This window comes from Opisthocomus hoazin, chromosome 5 (genome assembly GCF_030867145.1).
Source record: "Opisthocomus hoazin isolate bOpiHoa1 chromosome 5, bOpiHoa1.hap1, whole genome shotgun sequence".
NCBI lineage: Eukaryota > Metazoa > Chordata > Aves > Opisthocomiformes > Opisthocomidae > Opisthocomus > Opisthocomus hoazin.
The window spans coordinates 53,711,360-53,731,220 of NC_134418.1; the positions used below are offsets into that span (position 1 = coordinate 53,711,360).

General features: G+C 43.5%; 1 protein-coding gene across 13 annotated transcripts in view; it reads right to left on the minus strand.

Annotated features, from left to right (window-relative positions):
- EPHA5 (EPH receptor A5) overlaps positions 1-19,861 on the minus strand; it is a 209,888-nt gene that overhangs the window by 144,010 nt on the left and 46,017 nt on the right. For all 13 annotated transcript variants that reach the window (XM_075421269.1, XM_075421270.1, XM_075421273.1 and 10 more), the window contains exon 3: positions 18,691-19,354. In XM_075421269.1, the coding sequence (XP_075277384.1) occupies positions 18,691-19,354 (664 nt within the window). The remainder of the gene's footprint in view (positions 1-18,690; positions 19,355-19,861) is intronic.

Below are 19,861 nucleotides of genomic sequence, written 5' to 3' on the forward strand. Positions count from 1 at the left end.
TTCCCTGGCCTGCTTGCCAAGCTGCTCACATATCGATGGAAGAAAAGCAGCAGTGCTCATTAACTGCACCGTGGTACCCAGAAGCATCCGTGCCCTGCCAGTCCCGTGCTTGCAAATACACAGGCTCCCTGCCCCTTGCCAAGACACAGTATTTATTTGGACTTCTCCAACTTCACACAGCATCGAGTTCTCAAGAAACCTCCTCCCATCCACACCCCCTTCCAAATGCCTGAGGAGGCTGATTCACAGGTATTGCCTCATCTCAGCTGGACAGTGGGACACCAAGCCCTGAAAAGCAAAGGGGTGACAGCCAGGGAGAGGAAAAGTGCCAAAGCTCAGCACCCTACCCACCTTCTCCTAAGCGAGCCACCGCCTCATGAGGAGTATCTGATGACAAACAATGTTCTCAGACCTTAAGTTGCTCCCCAAGGAAACTGTCAGCATCTTTTATTTACAGACTGACAAAAATCCCCAAGGAAAACAATGCCGACTCCTACGTGGAACATGGGAAATGTATATCTTTTTAATCACCACAGCACCGATTCATCTTCAAGGCTGGTACAGTTTCCGCTCTTTGTTCCTCTGAAGCGACTGCAGTGATTCAGCCCCCCTGTGAATACCACTGCCTCTCAACCACAACATTTACTATTAGGACAGCTAAATACACTCACTGACATGCAGGCAGCTCCATCCTGACCCCCAGGGCAAGGTCTTCTCAGCTCTCTCATTTAAGGAAACTAAGCATGGAAGGGAGTTCATCTCGACTCACTCTGCAACGGTATAAATAATGACAGGTCCACAGAAGTTGAATGAACATAAGCTTAATGAAGAAGCCACCAAGATTTCGGTAAGAAGGAGTGCCAAATCCAGCATGTTTCACATACATTAGAACACAACCCAAGTAAGGCTCTTCCTTCCTCATCTGAAACCTACCAGTTTGATGATTTGTTATGAAAAGTACGTTTAGCTAAAAAAAAGGGGGGGACACACGACACAAAATGCCACAGGAAAAAAGACTGGAGCTTATTTAGGAATAAACAAATATAATCATAAAAACAATAGCATATTTCTACTCCATTTAGCACTGCGTGAAACCTCAACATGCCAGGCTGATGAAGTTAGAAAGCTCCATCTCCCAATGTCTTGCAACCAGCAAGATCAAGTAGTGGCACTCAAACCTCCGTTTACAAGATCACAAAGCAAGGCACAGCCTGTTACACAGACAAGTCCCCCAAAATGAGGCCCAAATACCCACCTGTAAGGCTTCAAAGACAGTAAGAGTCAAACTTGCAAACACTTTCAGACAGGCTCTAGGCATCTAGAGCATAACAGAAAGACCACAGGGCTTTTTGGTGATACTCTACAAAAGATAAAGGACAATTAATACTATATATAGACTCTGCCACTTCAGTTTCCTGGTCACCTCTGATGTTAACAATTTTCAACAATAAAAGTGAAAGTTCATCAAATTCATGCGAGCAGTAAACAGCTTTGAAATTAGTGAGCCAAGTTCCCTTAAAGAGAGGTACATGCTTGAGAGAGACAATTACAGAGGAGCTGAGCAGATTTATATCAGCTGATTTAGCATTAAATCTCTTCAGAGCATTTAAAAACATTAAATTGAGACCTTATTAAAAAACTCGGCACTTTTATTTCACTAGATTAATGACACTTACATAACTAAATTCAATCTCTAGTTTCAAACACCAGTAACACCACAGCTCTATCTAAGTGTAATTAAAAAACTAGTCATCATATTGGGGAAAATTTCTGGAGGCACACCAGTAAGCTTGATAAATTCAAGGAACTCACCCGCACAGGGGAATTTTAGAACATATATTTTATTATTTCCTTGCCTTTCTGTACAATGAAATACCCTGATAGCATAACATTATAAAACAATTCAACTGAAGGGACTGAAAGCTCACAGCAGGCTTCAGTTCTACACACTAGTTAATCATCGTTTATTGGAAACTTTGCACTTGTATGTTTTGGCTTGCTAATCTTTTGACTGCAGAAGCTGCAAGTCTGAGGGGTTTTGTCTAAACAATAGATTGCCACTTTTGCATGAAGACAGTAAGAGCTTTTGTTTTCATTTTTACTTTAGAGGAAGAGATCTAGTCCTGCTGCCGCAGGATGCAAAACAGAGGCATATTGCTTTGTAAGGCACTGATCCGCTTTCCCTCTCCTTTCAAGAGATAATTAAACATGTAGAAATACCATCCACAGTGGCATGCTATTTTAAAGCAAACATCAGAACACGCACTTCGAATCTCGTGCTTCAGCAAAAGAGAAAAGGCTGCAAATCATCCTTTTTAGTAAATCAGCACAAAGCAAAATATTTAATCCAGCCATTTCTAGAAGGGAAGATACAGATAGTTTAGTAATCCTACGTACTTTGTAGTGGAACTTCTATAACATGTTAAATATCTCCTATTTCTCCAAGAGCTTAAGACATTAGAAACTAAATACTCCTATGTCTACGATGTTCTCCTGTCTCTAGCTCTCCTAATCTAGCTGAGAATATCCTGCAGACCGAGAGAACATGCAATACAAAATGTAATGAAGCATTTGACTGAGCTACAGTTGAACTCCTGGCCTAGGTACATGGAAAAAAACGCCTTAACTGTAAACTACAAATTACATCACTGTAACTATTGCCAGGACAGCACATCACTTAAGATCAGCTAAAATACAGCAGATTCATGCCTACACTTACTAATGAGAAGTAACAGTCACTGTACCTACACAGACATATGGTTTAGTGAGTAAAGATTGGGAAGCCTAATTTTTCCACTGAATGGTACATGATTTTGGCAATTCCTTTCTTTGCTTTCCTTCCTCATCACCAAAATAAGGATAATGACATCACCTATGTACAACAGGTATTTGATCCTGTGACAAAAGCTTTGGGAACTCCAGTCCAAAAAGGCAAGTATACAAGAAGCATGAGTGACTGCTCAGCCCTTTTTTCTTCATCATCAATTGCAAAAATCCCTTGGCTTTGGAAAGGTCATGTTAGCCACATGTTAATGCTACTAACGTTACCTTGTTGCTGTTTCAAAGCCCAGGAAACCATACATTTCCTTTATTGCCTTTTACAAAACAGAAACAAGTTCTTTAAAGTAGGACCTGATTCTTCTTCTCCAAGAAGTGAAGATTCAAAACATTTTTAAACATGGTGATTTTTAAAGCATCTAGAAGACTTTAATATCTTGCAGACACTACGAAAAAATACAAACAAAAAAAAAAATCAAAGTAGTGTTCAAAATCTAGCACTGAAAAAAAGAGGATAAACCCAAGTTTAAGGGGTCATTTTCAGAAAAATCACAGGTCAGCCCCACCTAGTGCCAGCACCACAACCTTCTTTAATAAGTAGACATAGAACATTTATGGGATAAAAGTACCCAGAAAAGATACCACAGAGTCCCCACGATGCCTGCCAAATGTCCTGTCAGTAGCTTGCCTGGTGTGCCATGCCCAAACCCCAGTTCTCTTCCAAGCGGCTGCTCGGTGGGACAGACTTCCCCCTCCTTGGCTAGGGCCATCAGGTATATGCACTGTTTGTATTTCTAAGTGCGTCTGAAACAGAGACAAATTCTCAGGTTGCTCGTTGTATCTGTGTGGCCAAAGCAAAAACGGTGGGCTTTCTCCTTCCCTTACGCACACCCTCCAATTTCATGGCTCTTTCTCCACTCACGATGCCTGCCAGTCACAGCAACTAATAGTTTTTTCTCCCCTTCAGACTCAACAGACCTACACACCAAGTACTTAAAAAACCAAAACATAAGAGAAATACAGCTTTTCTCTGGAGCAGTGATGGCTTTTGTTATATTCTGGTACAGACTGAACACACGCTATTTTTTTCAAGTATTGCTTCACGTCCTGTAAACCTAAGAAAAAGGAGGGGAGGAGAGGGAGCAAAGCTCTTCTATTATTTATCAGCCACACAGTCTCTTCTTTGCCCCACGAGCTATTTCAGAGATCTATGGACGCATCATCCATAGAAGATTTTCTCTCATTAATACTTTCAACCACACTGAGCTACAACAGAACACTAAATTTACTCACCATTGATTGCTGTGAAATTTTTTTTGTCCCCAGGAATGCTTAAAAAAATTAAATTCCTTTGCCTTTATGTCATAATTCTGCACCAAAGTAGCATATGAACACTGTGCATTTACTAAAGCTCATAAGATATTGATGAGACTTTTAAAGACTAAGTCGACAAAGCCATTCCACTTTTGGTGATTTACATAATTATATTTTAGGTACAATTTACTTATTATTCTGCCGCCTATAATCCACTTTTAAGCAAACATTGTGTGTATACCCTTCTGTTTTAACCTGAAGCAATCCACATTACTCTACAAACACAGTTTCATGGACAAGCAGACGTCTCCTGAAAGGCATATCAGCCACTTGGTTTAAAGCAGTGGGTAATAATCAGGGAAAAGAGTACTACTCATCATCACCTCTTTACATTTGTGTCACTGCTCATTCAGTTATGTCATAACAGCACCGAAATCAAGGACCAGAGACATTTGCCAGTTGTTTGACAGACCAGCGTAATTCGGGCATTTATCCACATGCCTATTATTGCTGAAAAGCTGATTCCGAACTGCCCCAGAAAGCCTCGGACACACCAGGGTACTCACTTTCAAAGCATGTGTTAACTTTCTATTACCTGACACAAAACCAACATTGCGTTCTGCACTACACTGCAAAAATTGTGCCCTTGAAATGCCCCTCTGTCCCAGCTGGGAGGAGGCAAGCAGCAAAGCAGCCACCTAAGCCAAGCACTCTGTTCCTCCGAAAGGGAAACTCGGAGGGGAAAACAATGCATATACAAAACAAGAGGGGCAGAAGGGAAGTGAGTCAGGCTTGCCGGAAAATATTTACTTGCCGATTTGAACACAAAGGAATCTCAAGCAAAGGAATCTCAAGCATTCCTCGCCATTTCAGCGAGGCTGGTGTAGCACAGTGGATGTTGCCGCAGGCTATTTAAGGTAAAACTCTGCCATATTTATCCTCCAGCCATGTCAGTGCAAGTTACTCCCCCGGGCCCTGACAGTGCAGCATCACTTTGCAAGGCATGCCCAGATGTGCAAGGAGGCTACACCATCTTACGTCAGAAAGCAAGTGCATGCCTAAATCCTCTTCAGGAGAGGAAGAGAGATCAGAGCAATTGCTAATGATCTTGAAGCAAAGATGGCAGAAGAAGGAAGCCTGAGCCTCCCAACTCCATCAAAATTGGTTCGTTGGACCTTCAGCAAGTCACCCAGCCTTTGTGTCTCAGTCTTCCCTCCTATCTATGCACTTAATACACACATATACAGCTGACAGAAGGCTGAAAAATTCCTCCAGAAGGCAGTCAGGGTGAAACGTCTGAGCTAGAAAGCAGCAGTGAAAGACCTCCCAAAGATCTTTCAGATTAACATTATACTTCAAGCAGGTACTGTGACAGAGAGGAATCACTGCAGCTGACTGTGTTTTCCAAGTGCTGCTCTGGAAGCTACAGGCACCTGCAGCACCATAATCTCAGGATATGAGAGTGACTCAGCCTCCTGAATAGCTGGACAAGCAAGGCAGCAGGATCTCAGGGGTGAAAGTGCCTTGCCTTTAGGCCAAGGAAGGATCAGATGAATCACAGCACTGTGTAACTCCTCCTCGTACATGACTCTTCTCTAGGGGACTCATGATGGGCTGAGGAGGAGGTAGTGATGGTTTCTTGAACTGAGAAAGAAAGGCCAAGCCCTCTGCACCACAAACAGGCTTGGTAAATGAAAGCCACCACTTGCTAGACTTTGTGCAAACCGGTCAGCCAGCATTTCCCCTGCTCGCAGCTGCGGCCCATGTGGGACCCTGGCATGGGAGGTAGCCAAGGGCACCTCATATTCAGCCCTTGTGCTTGAAGGAGTCCTGACAGAAAGAGCCTTCCCCAGATGCAGTCCTCAGGATGGGAATGGAGATGCTCGAGATGCTGGGATATCGCAGGCAGCTACAGCGCTGTAGCAGCAACATGACTTCAGCGCTTCACGCCTGCAAAGAGATACTACTGGTAATTAGCACTGAAAACACTACTGATATAAAACACAGCACTGCTGATGTCACTAGCGCTATCTCCCATTTGGGTCAGATTGAAGATGAGCATTAATAAAATTGTCTTGTATCTCCCATGGTCCTGAAGGTGTATGCCCAAGAAAGTCACGAGTTAAACATTAAAATTACAGTCCTTTTGACATCTGGAATGTTTTCCATCAGCATCAGAGCACCCACATAATTCATATATCACAAATATGATTTGGCAGGATTAAATATGAAAATAATATAGCAAGGATTTGTTATTGGAAGGGAAACCATTTGCAGCATACAACAGCCCAACAGAAGAAAAGCCTGGTTGCTGTGATGAATAATGCATATTGCCTATGGTACTAATTAACCTTGTACTCCAGTAAGATATTATGGAACAATAAGGCTAATTTGAATGTGGCCCGACACTTTTCCCAATGGCATCTGGAAATCAGTCTTTAGAACATGTAAAATTTCAACTTGTTAAACCAGAACTGTCTGCTCAATAAACTTTCAGAAAGAATATTTTTCTTCTCTGTATCCAAAGCCCACGTTGTTTGCATGCACGTACACAATGCAAAACACAGAAGCGGACTCCACAACCAGAAATGGTCTAGCTTGGCTTTCCACTGGCCTCATGCATCTGCCAGCAGCACGCAGGCAGTGACCGCGTGCCTTCAGCTAAATCCCACACCACCTCTGCAGACTCAGATGTCTTACGGACATAACTGCAGCACGACTGCTGTGCAGCCTCAGTTTCTCGCCAACCAGAGTGGCAAAACGCTTACAACAAGCTTGCTGAAAATGAACACTGGAACTTTAAGCTAATGCTTTTATGCCTCCAACCTAAAAGCAAATGTCTCCACCTGAAAAAACTGACTCTAGCTTTGGCTGGTCTTGCTTTTGTTGTAAAATAGTCATTTCCCTATTAGCCCAAAGCTACACACAGTATTAGAGTAGACACACATGCCACATTAGCTGCACTGTGTTCTTAGTCATGTGCACAGCGCGCACAAATTGAGGCAAATGACTTGCACGTACAGGCACGACCAAAGACACAGAAGGCATCTTTATGAACACCTTTTGTAAAAGCATACATTCAACCTTAAGTTTACACTGTCATGGGATTAAGTTTTCAGATAACAGTGACCAACTGCTTTATACACCAAGGTCTGATTTAGCATAGTCTTATCTGGGGGGAGGGGGCGGGGATGTGTGGAAAAAGGCAGACTTTTTGGCTCTCTCCAAGCACCTTTCTGCCCTGGGAGTTGCTGGGAGGCTACCAAACCAAACAGTACCCCACAATATTTTGGAAGGGCAGGGTCTGGCAGGGGGCACTGCCCACCCACCTACCAGTGCACATACCACGCTGCATTTCAGAGCCAGCACGTGACTCACTGCCTTCACCATCAGGATGACACAGCTCTTGTCAATGCCATTAGCCATGCTCAGAGCTCAGTCAATAACAGACTCATACAATCATTTCCCTTGTCCCCTAGAACTAGATTTCCAGCTGGCAGCCATCCCACACACCAGAGTGAAAACCCCATGTAGCACACCAGCAAAAAAGCACCAGGAGATGTCTGACCAAACTGGCAAGTACTGTGTTACCAATGCATCCAGGAGGCCAGAGCCCACAGACATCAGCGATGAGGATGCCAAGTGCAGAGCGAGAGTCAGTCAAGCACACAGCACCAGCTTAGGGAAGGCTTCCTATGCACCATGTCCTGCAAGCAGGCTCAAAGGGCTGTCAAGCCATTTTAAACTGCAATAAGGGTAAGGAGTGACTTGAAACTTCATCCCCGCTCCTTTCAATGGAGCACAGTGTAGAAACACATGGATGAACTTTAGCCTGCGTCTCTCTACACAAGATGAGAAAAAGACAACCGCAAAGAGCCAGAAACTCCCTGACACTTGGGAAATTTGAGGAAGATAAGGATCACACCATTTGCTGAAAAACAGGTCTGATCTGAATTATTTCAATTATTATGAAATAGATTTCTATCCTATAGGCTGTGCTCTGCTGGCAATCAGTGCAACACTTAATAAAGATCTAGGCCAGGAAATAATTTAGTTGTTAAGAATATATTATAAAGGATTATTATCTCCCTCCCACCAAAATCAATGATAAAAACTCCAACAGCTGCTGAAAGGACAAGATCACACTGTGGTTCACTACTGCCAGGAAACCTGCACCCAGCTGTATTAGTGTGGCAGCACTACCCCACAGCAAGGGCTCTGAGAGCTGTTTCTGCCAGGCTCACCAGTGTAGGCATCAACAGGATGGTTTCATTCTCTCTCTGGTACTAGCTAGACTCTCAATCTGGACTGAAATGTCTTCGCACATGAATGATCGATTAAGTCTTTCAAGCATAAGCTTCTCTCTGCATCTGCCTGTGTGGGCCCACACTGCTGTGACCCAAGCCATGTCTGTAGGCATTACCCCCATTTAAATTCCCCACTGCCAGCTTTGGCAGAGGATGCTACTGCTGTCACAACATGAGAGCAGGTCCTAGCTGCCGTGACACTTCATTCGTCTGGGCAGCAGCATGCCTGGAAGGATGACTGCCCTGTTTTAGTGGAAGTATGCAAGACAATCAAGGCCAGCTAAGCAAACTAGTTTTGACATATTAAATCATGCTTGAACTGTGAAAGCACAGAAAAATAACGTAAAAGCTCTTCTAAAAAAAAAAAACACACAGGCTTTACAAATAAATAAATAATATGGGCCAGCCTTGTGCACGTGAAGAGGAAAAAGCTTTTATCTAAGCCTGATGGAGGACTTTGGGTAGTCAGATAGGGAAAGCTTATTTTTCAAGAGACACTTGCATTTTTCTGCAGAATTTTGTAGCAATTTCCATGCATTTCACTTCTAGGATAAGTCTCTTGTCCTTCACATGCTCTGGCACCGAAAGAGCATCAAGTGCTCAGTCAAAAAGCAGTCCCAAAACCAGGTAAGACAGGAAGACTGAAATCCCATCACCTGTACGCTTACCCCTTAAGAGCACACTCACACACATGCAAAAGCCCTGAGCAACGTCTCACTTGGTACTGGAGGGTCCCATGACTGGTTTTGCCACAGCACTCTGTGAGCCTTTAGCCATTTTTACCTCAAATTCCCTCTGTGGACACTTTGCTCTAGAGGTTTCTTCCCGGAGAGATAATTCTCAGTCTACTGCACGCCAACCACTGTGATGCAGGAAATCCCACCAGCACAGGGTTACAGGGCATCCATCAACCTTGGCAATTAACCATGGCATCTCCCTGTTATCCTGAACCCTTTCCTCCCTGCTGTGGATTTCTTCCAGTAATTAACATACCCAATTGCCTTGGATTTATACTAATAAAACACTGGCTCCCGTCCCAAGATCCCGTCATTGCTGGAGCTTCTCAAACCCACACAGAGCTCCAGCAGTCATGAAGTCCACTGTCCTGGCTCTGTCACTGTCTGGGTTGCAGGCTATCTGCAAAGCAGTTCGGAGCTGGGAAGCTGCAACCCACGGGCTGCTTCCACCGAATACCAAATTAGCACATTCCCCATGTTCACAGGGAGCAGCTTTTCCTTTGGCTCTGCAGTAATTAAAAAGCTTCCTTTCCAGGCAGCTTTCGAAGGCAACGCGGTGACCTCTGTCACCACTGCAACGGGATGACAGACTGTCCAACTCAGGGTAAGAGACCTCTAATGCATTATTTGGAGAATTAGTAACGTAGCAAAGCAACCCTTATGACCACGCAGGGGGCAGCCATTTCACTCAGTGGATGGTAACCATGACTCCAGAGTTCAATAAAGATCATATTGGCTCCCTAGGCAGGCTCATTTTATTCAAGTAATACTAGTCACACACATGTGGAGGGACTGAAGAGTCTGCTGAGGTGTTTTTTTAATCTATATACAGAGGGTTTGGTACTCAATAATGCTGAGGCTTTGGCAGCAAAAGTGACCTTTGGGCAGAAATGGACTCCTCGCCACAGCTTCCACACTAGGCAGAGGCTCCAGTTGAGGTGAGAGTCCCGCTCAGAAAATACACCTCCAGGCCAAACGTTTTTTGAAGGAAAGTGTCTAATTGAGGTACAAAAACAAGCGTTTTGCAAAGACAACTATTGTTCAAACTGCAGCTCTAGAGGAATGGTAAGTTTGTTGTTACTTCCCAATGAATCCACCTGGAGATGAATGATCTTACAAGGGTTTTAGGTTAGTCTTCAGACCATAAAAAGAGCACAGCACTAACACCCAGAAACCTGGTTCAGCCTCTAGCCAGCACTGAACAACTCAGTCTCTGGTCCAAGGCTGTCATTTGTTAAAAGGGGAAGAGTGACTCTGACCTCCTTCATAAAGTAGATCCTTCAAGACCCAACAGAGAAAAGCACTTTGTATGACCTGACAATTTTTTTTTAATAGTTTGTATGAACTATTTCTTTCCTCACACTGAAACAGTCATGTCTGAAGTGCCAGCAAAACTAGTCAGAAGCCACTCAAAGCTTACCTTGACTTGGGTCACACCACCACGTCTCACCGCAGGAATGAGTCACATCCCAAGCCAGTGCTGCCTCCTGTGCCATGCTGGCCAGGCAAACCTGCCATGGGAGCAGAGCCCACCACCATCATCACCACAGAGGGCTGTGCAAGGATGCCAGGCTCAAGATGTAGATGAAGATGCTCTGCTGACGCGTATCCTCTCCCACCCACCCTGCTTCCAGTAACGTAACCTCAGGCAGCATGGGGAGGCACGCAGGCAGGGACAGCTTTGTTTCACCCCCTACCCAGTGGATTTGTCCTGATAATGCCACTGAACTGCAGCTCTTAGAGCTTGGATTTTCAAGGTGGGGTGGAATTTCCTTGGCCTTAACTTGATTGACTGTCATTTACAGCAGGAAGAAAGTTGTCATCTTAAATCCCAATTCTTCAAGCTTCAGCTGACTGTTTTTTAAGGACAGACATTTATAAAGAAAAAGACAGGTCTATGAAAGTAATAAGGGACATCTACAAGCCTAGCATTGTCTCTTCTGTCATTTTTTTCTTTAATCTGTGTTGGGTATACAGTTTGGGGTTTATGTAACACCTGGCCTCGCTCTTCAAGTTCGCTCCAATATCAACAACCTCATAGCCACTCTGAGGGAAATAAAAAATGGAAGTACATCAGTACCATGCTCAATACAATCTTAACCATGTGTTGTTGATGCATACCATCGTGTCTATACTAGATTAATTTCTTCAGTGACAGAAAATGAGCAACCTTCCAGCAAAATAAGTGGGCATCTCTGTTTACAGAATCACGGAATGTTCAGGGTTGGAAGGGACCTCTGTGGGTCATCTAGTCCAACCCCCCTACCAAAGCAGGATCACCTAGAGCACATGAAGAGCAGATTCGCCTCCTTCTGCAGACATCTGTGTTGCAGTCTTTTTGCTCTTATTGCAGTCTACTGCACACTTACCTTATATGGGATACAAGTTTATCCAGTGAAAGACATGAAACAAAAAGTAAAGCTGTGAATCTGTTCATACAAGACACAATTGTAGCCTCCTTCTGCGGAACCTGGATTTTATCCTCAATGTTAACCCAAAGCAAGTTAAAATGGTCAAGATGTAAAGCATGCAGAGAGAAAAGCTTATTATTAAAACGTCAACACATCATTAACTACTGCTAAGTGTTTCTAAATGAGAAACACAAAACTGAAAACCCGAGTTACAAACCAAATACAATAGTCCAACTTCATTTTAATACCCCACATAAATTAGGTGAACTGACAGTTCTGATAAACAAGCTCTGGCAGACCCTTGGCAGTTCAAGAGGTTGCAGCCACCCTCCTGCTAAAGATCGCCATCCAGGCGTAGTGCCCACACCTTATTTGCCCCCAGGCTGGGGCATCAAAGGCCCCAAGCCCTCCATTGATCATATCAGCTCACAGGAAGACTATCCAGCTCTGCAAAGCCAGCAGCAGCTTCCAGCAATAGGACAGAGTGGGCAGCTGGGGACAGCCATATCTTAAATCAAGGTAATTAAATTCAGTGCACTGCCAACCAGCATTCATGTACTTTATCCTTAGTATTTCTCTAGAATCCTTAATTGTTTATAAAAAACACAACTAATAAACAAGCTGTTTCCAAGCAATTTAAAGTCAAAGGTGGCAATCAAAGGAACCTGATGGCAGCATAGCTAACACTCCTTTTCTCCTGCAACACATCCATACTTAAAGAAATTCCCTAAGCTACCAAGGGATACCCTATATTCCAGAATGCTAAAACCAAACAAACTCAGTATTCAAATAAATATCAGTTTGTTATCTAGGACCAGACTAAATACCCTGAGATCTACCCCAAAAAATCTTAAGGCTAAGAAGCAAACATGACCTTCACAACTTACAGTTTCCGAGCCATTTTCAACCTTATTTTACTTCCACTGCTCAATCTATATTGGGGGGGGGGGGGGAGGAGATAAAGTACTCCTTAACTGTCCTTCTGGAAGGTGACTGCACAGCAGCCACATTGCAAAGAACAGTAAGGTTAAGCCGGACAAAGTAATGGCCTAAAAGCATCACTGCAGAATGAGGAAAGGTCTTTAGAGTCATCAGGGTTATGAGCACACAAGGTAGTGCAGAAGGTTACAACCCATTAGCAAAGCACAATATATTGCGCATACACAGATACCATGCCCCATAGAACGAAGGCAAACACACACTCAAAATAAAACAAGGCAGAGAGTCATATTTCATCAATCCCGTTGCAACACAGCTTTGATCTGCGGAAAACATTTCAATGCTCTTCTTAATTATTTCAGCTGCAGAAGAAAACACCTAAATATATACATGCATGCACCTCTCTACAGAATAAAACCCATTGCCCCTCCAGCGACAACTGCTTTGCTGAAATGTCACATTCAAGTGATTTTCTTTACATTTGAAAAAATAATACACACTGTGTGGTCAAAAATTCAGATATTCTGACACTGGTTGGTTTTGTGCCTAATTAAAATTAACTAGGCACTTCAGCTCATAATTGTATAAACATCTACCATGCTACACTCCCAGCCAATTTGGTTTTAATCAGAAAAACGCATGAGAAGTATGAATGATGGGCAAAGAACTCCCCGAAGGGGCAACTGTATTACCAAATTCAGTATTCTTCATATACTGAATATTTCCATAAATGTTTTTCTTGCCATGTAATCACCTCCCAGTAGAACAATTAAAAAGAGGTTTTTTTGGGGTGTTTTTTTTTTTTTTAAATCCCTGGACTTTGCCTGCTTTCCAGTCCACCACAAGGGTAAAAGCACACTTGCCTTATTCACCTGAGACCCATATGAGAAGTCTCCCACAAGACAGGCAGGATTTCTAGCATCCGTAACAAGGAGCTCAGAGTGAGAATCCAGCCAACCTGAGGCAGAGAGGCACACAAGCCAGTTGTGGAGAGGGCTGAAAAGTTGCCCCCTTCGTGTGCCTACATCAGATGCAAAAAAAAGAAATACTGGCTGCTTTGGAGCAAAAGCCCAAGCTCCAAAATAAGGTTACCTATGCAGCAGCACATTTCCATTTCTGAGAAATAAGGGGCCAGGGAAGGCACCAGATGAGCTGCAACACTGCTCACCTGAGGAAACCACACACAGTGAATCTGTTAAAAATACAGGGGATTTTTATTGTAGTATCAGCTGTGTGTTTCATTCACAAGTCACCTCTGGGATAGCTGCTGTGCAGACACAGAAGCATGATAAGTCATCAAGCATGGCTCTGCCATCACTGCCTTTGCAAGCCCTCAGTTGCCTCCCAACCCTCCACAGATGATGCCTTCTGCTACACAACAGCTGAGGGTCACTACCTCTGCCTGCCTGCCCCTGCACAGCTGCAAAAAACCAACTGCCTCCAAATATCCTCCCAGTAGTTGATCAACAGGGGGGCAACCACCACCCTGAGAAAGCACCTTCAAATGTCTGGGCTGATTGCACTGCTCTCGGAGGAAGATGAGTAACTGCTTCGCCCACAATCAGCCAGCAACAAAATCACCCGAGAACTGATTCAGCAGGTAAACTTCTGATCTACACAAGCTAGCTACCTAATTAGTTTTAATTATATCCAGAATAAAAGACCTGCAAATACATGATTTTTCTTCAGCCCTTGTTTTCTGTAAGAAATTCTCATTTCTCTTGGCAAGAGTTCAGCTGAATCACAACACAAGTAACGAACAATCAGCAAAAATAAATATTGTTTTGTAAATGCACTGAGGTATGTTCAAAGTTGATTAAGGGCAGAATAATCAAACATCAATATTTAAGACAGCAGAAGGGCTTGAACATTCTAGAGTTGTTTTACAAAAAAACATGCAAGTATTTCCTCTGGCAGCAATTCTCTTCTAAAACAAGAACACCATACCCCAACCCATCCTCCCTCCAGCCCTTGGTTTCAAAGTTCTTCCTCAGAAGAAGGCAAGAAGAAAGATTTCACTGAGTTTTCCTCCATTATTTTGTCCACCTCTAATATCTGTAATCTTGTCCGTACCTTGTAGCTGCCTAAAACCAGCTGTACTCCTTTTGATGTCTCTTCAGGTAGCAGCATGCACCAGTTCTTGGAAAGGAGAGCCTTGTAACCTCCTGAACTCATTACTTGCCTTTTCAGCTTGGCTCTCATTCAGTGCAGTTTTTCTCCCCTCCCTCCCCCCTCCAATATTTAATTAATTTGCAATTCAGCTCTAAAAGCAGCTGAACAAAATATCAGGCTTTGCAAATCAATTACCTTCGCAGTTACCTCTCTGTAGCCCCCAGGTCACTAGCATGACCTCACCACTGCAAGTGTATTTGGGTCTCATTAGCTTAATATGTCAACATCCCCTCCTTCCAGTAGCATGGGCCCCACAGCCTTTCCAGGCATAAAAATAAGTACTTCTTGCTTCTCACTGAGAACATATTGGGCTGAAGGTGAGGATGAATACCAAGAGAAGTGCCAGAAGGTGCCCTTTTCATAGTGACTTTATTCATTTCCTATGCAAACCCCAATGGTGAGCCCTGCTGTATACAGTAAGCAACTAAAACTGAAGTTACAATAAAACTCCCCTATGTCAGTGCAGAAAGAAGGAAAGCACAGACTGGGCAGATAAATTGTTTGGCCAAAGCCCTAAATGGGTAAAGACAGAGACTTCAGTGGCGCTGCATTACTTTTCACAGCATTTAAGATCTGGTCCTCAACTTTGGTTGAGTATTGCCTGCTAAGGAGACCACCATCAGTAGACTTGAAATTGGCCAAACTGACTTGAAACTGGGCATTTTCTGGCTAGTGAAAATGCTCAGGAACATTTCCTCAAGGACCTATTCAGACAGCACCAGCTGAACTGAGACAAAGATAATAACCATCAGTCCTTTAGTGGCACCAAATCACCACTCCAGAAACCAGCATAGAAATTCACAGAATAACTGCTTTCATTTCTCTTATTAACTAGTACAGCAATTTATTCTTGCAAATAACGAACCTTAACACCATTCCTTTATAAACACATCCCAAAACAGCCACAATTTACCTCTAGCTGTCCCATAGCAGTTGCTGATAAATTGGCCATGTTGCCAAAGGAGGTGTAAAAATCCAAGTAGCTTGAGTTCTTTACAGTAACCACTACCTAGCTGCCTATATTAATAGAGAGAGCAAGTACATTATATAAGGAGATTAGACCATGTCATACATACAACCTCAGTGTCCCCCGCGAGAGAAATTGCTCAGCTGTTACTGTCAGTTCTTCCTTCAAACAGGAACCCCGCTGACAAGATAATGAATTCAGAACATTGTTGCCAATTAATGATTTGTAGGCAGAAGAGGTTTCAATAGTTCCCATATGTTTGTGAGGGTGACTGGGATTTACATCACCTCTGATAAAAGAGTGTAGTCTTCTCTGTCCAGACGTGACACTAGACTTTGGAAAATGTCATCCTTGCAGGAGAAGTTTTAATAAACAAAGTCAGGCTCTTCTGGCTTGAAAATGTTTCCCAAAGCATGGTCACTAATTACCTCCTTATGCCTAAGTGAAAACAAGCAGGGAGACCCCTTGCAAGATGCACCTAAGTGGTTTACAAAGCAAAAGTCAAAAGTTATTTAGGTGTTTGTCAAAGCTACACTGCAGAGTGCCAAGACCATCCTTATGTCAACCAGGAGTATGAAGTGCATTTCCTAAACATCGGTCTGGCTGGGGGGGAGTAGCCACAACCACATAGGACCTTTCTTGGTGTTACTTATTCTGCTTGTGGGCTGCAAAGTTAAACTTTACTGTCCTGGAAAAGATCTCATTCTTGTGAATATAAGCATATCCAAACCAGAGAGCATTTTAGTCACACAGGATATAAGCATGAACTCCACACACACTGAACGCAGACCTCCTGAATGGCCTCAGGCTGAATATCTTCTGTCGGACTGCGTATCTCGAGCCAACCAGCAGGAAACGCTTGGCACAATGACCTGGGTTAAACACAGGACATCCAAATGCAGGCCTCAAACAGACTTTCCTGTAGGCACTCGGATCCCAACATCCCATTGATTTGGTAACAGAATTTAGGGCTTTCCTACGATTGAGAATTATGGGCTTTAACAGCTCTTAGAGAAATTAAAGTGATAAACTCCTGCCAAGGGTGCAAGCTGTAGGTGAAGTATAAGAGTAATTTACGTGGGTATGCCTTATGACAGAAGGTCAAGGGTACACTGCCACAAAGCACCTGTACACTTCCCAACTATAATCACAGTCCTGCCCAACAGAGTCATAAATTGCAGGGCCAGGAGCTGTCCTCTCAATTGACCAAGAAAAATAAAGTTAAAAAAACAACCCACATCCCAAAACAGAAACAGAACCTCAAATCACTAAGATCTTGTGCAGGCACACCCAAGACTGCTATCACAGCACTGTCAGAGATGCAATGACTCCACAGGCACAGCAGGGTCTTCAAAGACAGTCTTGGGTTTCTAGTTTAAACCAGTCCAGTTTTGTGGGGTATTTTTTTTGCTTGTTTTTGAGATCTTTAAGAGTGCTTTGAGATATCCCATGCTGCTCACGCAGTGTGGGAGGGCAGCATTTGAAAGGTGATGTACCCCTTTCCTCTAAAAATTCTTGCAGGTGACTGAAGTCAGTGTCTAGACACAGCACCCAACCAGTGCGTGTTATTTTGGGACATGGTATTTTTAGCCATGAAGCAGATCCTTGCTGATCTGTCTGACCCACTTCCCTCAACTGTGACAGTCTAGATTTCCTCAGCTTGGGCTAATGTTGATTTTAGCTCCCCTTGTGCAGTATCAAACATCAAGTCCAACTCTTCTTCCTCCCTAAACAGAATAAGCATCTTTATTGGCACAGGAAAAGTAAAAACCAAGTCAGATTTTGCTGTATTGACTATATCTGTAGAAAAAGGAGACTGTTCTGGTCAAAAAGTACATTCCAAATGCTGTTTACTAGAGGTTTCTCCAAAAACAAACATACCTACATTTTCTTTCCAAGTCAACCCTTGAAGAGACTTGAACTATGTAATCTTCAGGGGCACAGTGTGTGACCAAGGACTAAAGGATCAAGGCCACTGTTTGCTTTGGATATGCACTGACCTATTCTTTGCACCGACACAACAAACACCAATAATGAGTGTCTGGAGTGAAATGAAGAGAAAATGCAACACTGACTTTGACCGGAGCACAATCTCTCTGCACAGGTTATCTATTACTAAGAGCTCCAAGTACAAGGCAATTAAGATGGGACTGATAAGCAACATATAATAATTTTGCAAAAACCAAACTACATTGAAATCTTTTTGTCTTTCCCCTTCTCTTTCACATCCAAATCGATTTTAAGCTACCTGTTACATAGTTACAACAGAAGGGCAATTTTATAAACAAGCATGTAATACAGCAAACCATAAAATGAGGTTATACACTCTTAGAGTATGTTGCACTTCTTTATTCTTTTTTAGGTCTTGAGCTTCAGATACCCTAGATCTCTTGCACAAGGCCCTGATGACTCAGGAGACCTATGCTGACCAGTAACTCAGGAACCTCAGCCAGCCACTTGTGTGAAAACTTCAGCACAAATAGAAGCATTTTTATCAGAAGGGCTTTAGGTTTAACTCTGAACAGCTGAGCAGCTTTGTATTTAACTATTTACCAGGGAGGAAAATCATTCAACTCACATCATAACAAATTCCCACTCCCCCATAGAGCGACAGAGAAAAAACATACTCCTTCAAATACAAAAACAAAACATGTCTTGAATAGGGAGATTAACTTCAAACATTCCCTGGTAGAGCCCAGAAAAAAAGAAACCAAGCTTCTAAGGAAACCCCATTATTAAGGAAAAATAACATAAAGCTTTAAATAACACATAAAATTGCAATCGCCTTATGGATCAAACAGCACAGTGCTCCAAAGGTAATACTGGTGTGCCAGATTCTCCTTGTTCACAGGCCTGTAAGCACTGGAAGGACCCACACGTAGGTGTCAAGTCCCACTACATCCAGCCAAGGCCCCTCTCTTCATGCTGTCACGGTCATTCAAAGGACCTCAGTGGAACTGAGAGGCCAACCTACCACTGCGAACTCAACCAGGCACGAAGGACATGCAAGAGAAGAAAGCCATGACTGCAATGTCACCTCAGCAGCCTCTCTTGCAGACCCTTACCTTGGCAGGTGTTGTTCTTCTCCTCATACCCTGCCTTGCACAAGCACTTCCCGATGGGCACCAGCCATTCCCCCTCAGCACTGCAGTGCATCTTCGGCGCCTCGTCAGTCACTGAGTGGTTGACACAGACACCCGACACCTCTAGCAACTGCGAGGAATCCGCTCCCGTGATGGTGTCAGGAAAGCGAGCCAGGTTGCGGATCACCGATGGGCATTTCTTGTAATACACGCGCACAGAGACCAGGGCGATGCAGGCACCCACGTCCTGGAAAGCGAGGTAAAATCCCTTTTTTGTTAGAGGCCCGACATCTCTCACCTCTGTGTTTAGCTTCATAACTCTGTCACCAAGGTCTAACTCTGTGAAGCTCTCGTCAGCAGCAATGGTATCGATCTTGATGTACTGGTTTTCTTTGATGTTCCTCCCATCTTCATCATCTGATTCGAAGTAATACATGTTAAAAGTCTCTTTGCAAGTGCCAAGTCCTCCTGGAAGGCTGTTACAGTCCCTCAGGGTGAATTTGAGCTCAATGAAGATGCGGGACGCCCCTTGATTAGAGATCCAGCTGGTCAGAAGCCAGTTGTTCTGATTCTGTTCCATTACCTTGCATACTTGGTATGTGTGTATCGGAGCATAGTTTTCATCCACCTCACCAATTTCTTCCCACTGTATAAAAAGGAAAAGTATTACTTTTTTCAAAAAAAAGTTACAGCTCCTGCAAAATCTTAGCTTTCCCATATAAGAGCAACTTGGGCTTCAGAGGCTCAGGAGGACTTTGGAGGGGGGAGGGGGGGCAAGGGGAAGGAAGTGTATTAAATAGCAAAATTTTCCATACTGGGGGCTTGATACAAGTCAGACAAAAGACCCTTTAGAAATATAAAAGGATGCTAATTAAAACCTTTTGCTTCAGGTATTTCAGAAGTGGGAAAACACACTGTTGGGTTTGTCCACTAGTACTTTGTCAGGGAACAAGACAAAAGCAGGTGGGGCCATGAGCTGACTTTTTCCAATGCATTCACATGGTGGTGGGGGCGAAGCTATTTACAGTCCACCTGTCCCTGCTCGCCCAGGCTCCTTTCTACTACATCCTCAATTCACTGCCCAGTGCAACGAGGACAACCACACTTCTCCAAGCTATTCTCTCCCACTAAACAGCCTGCCAGAAAATTAGCA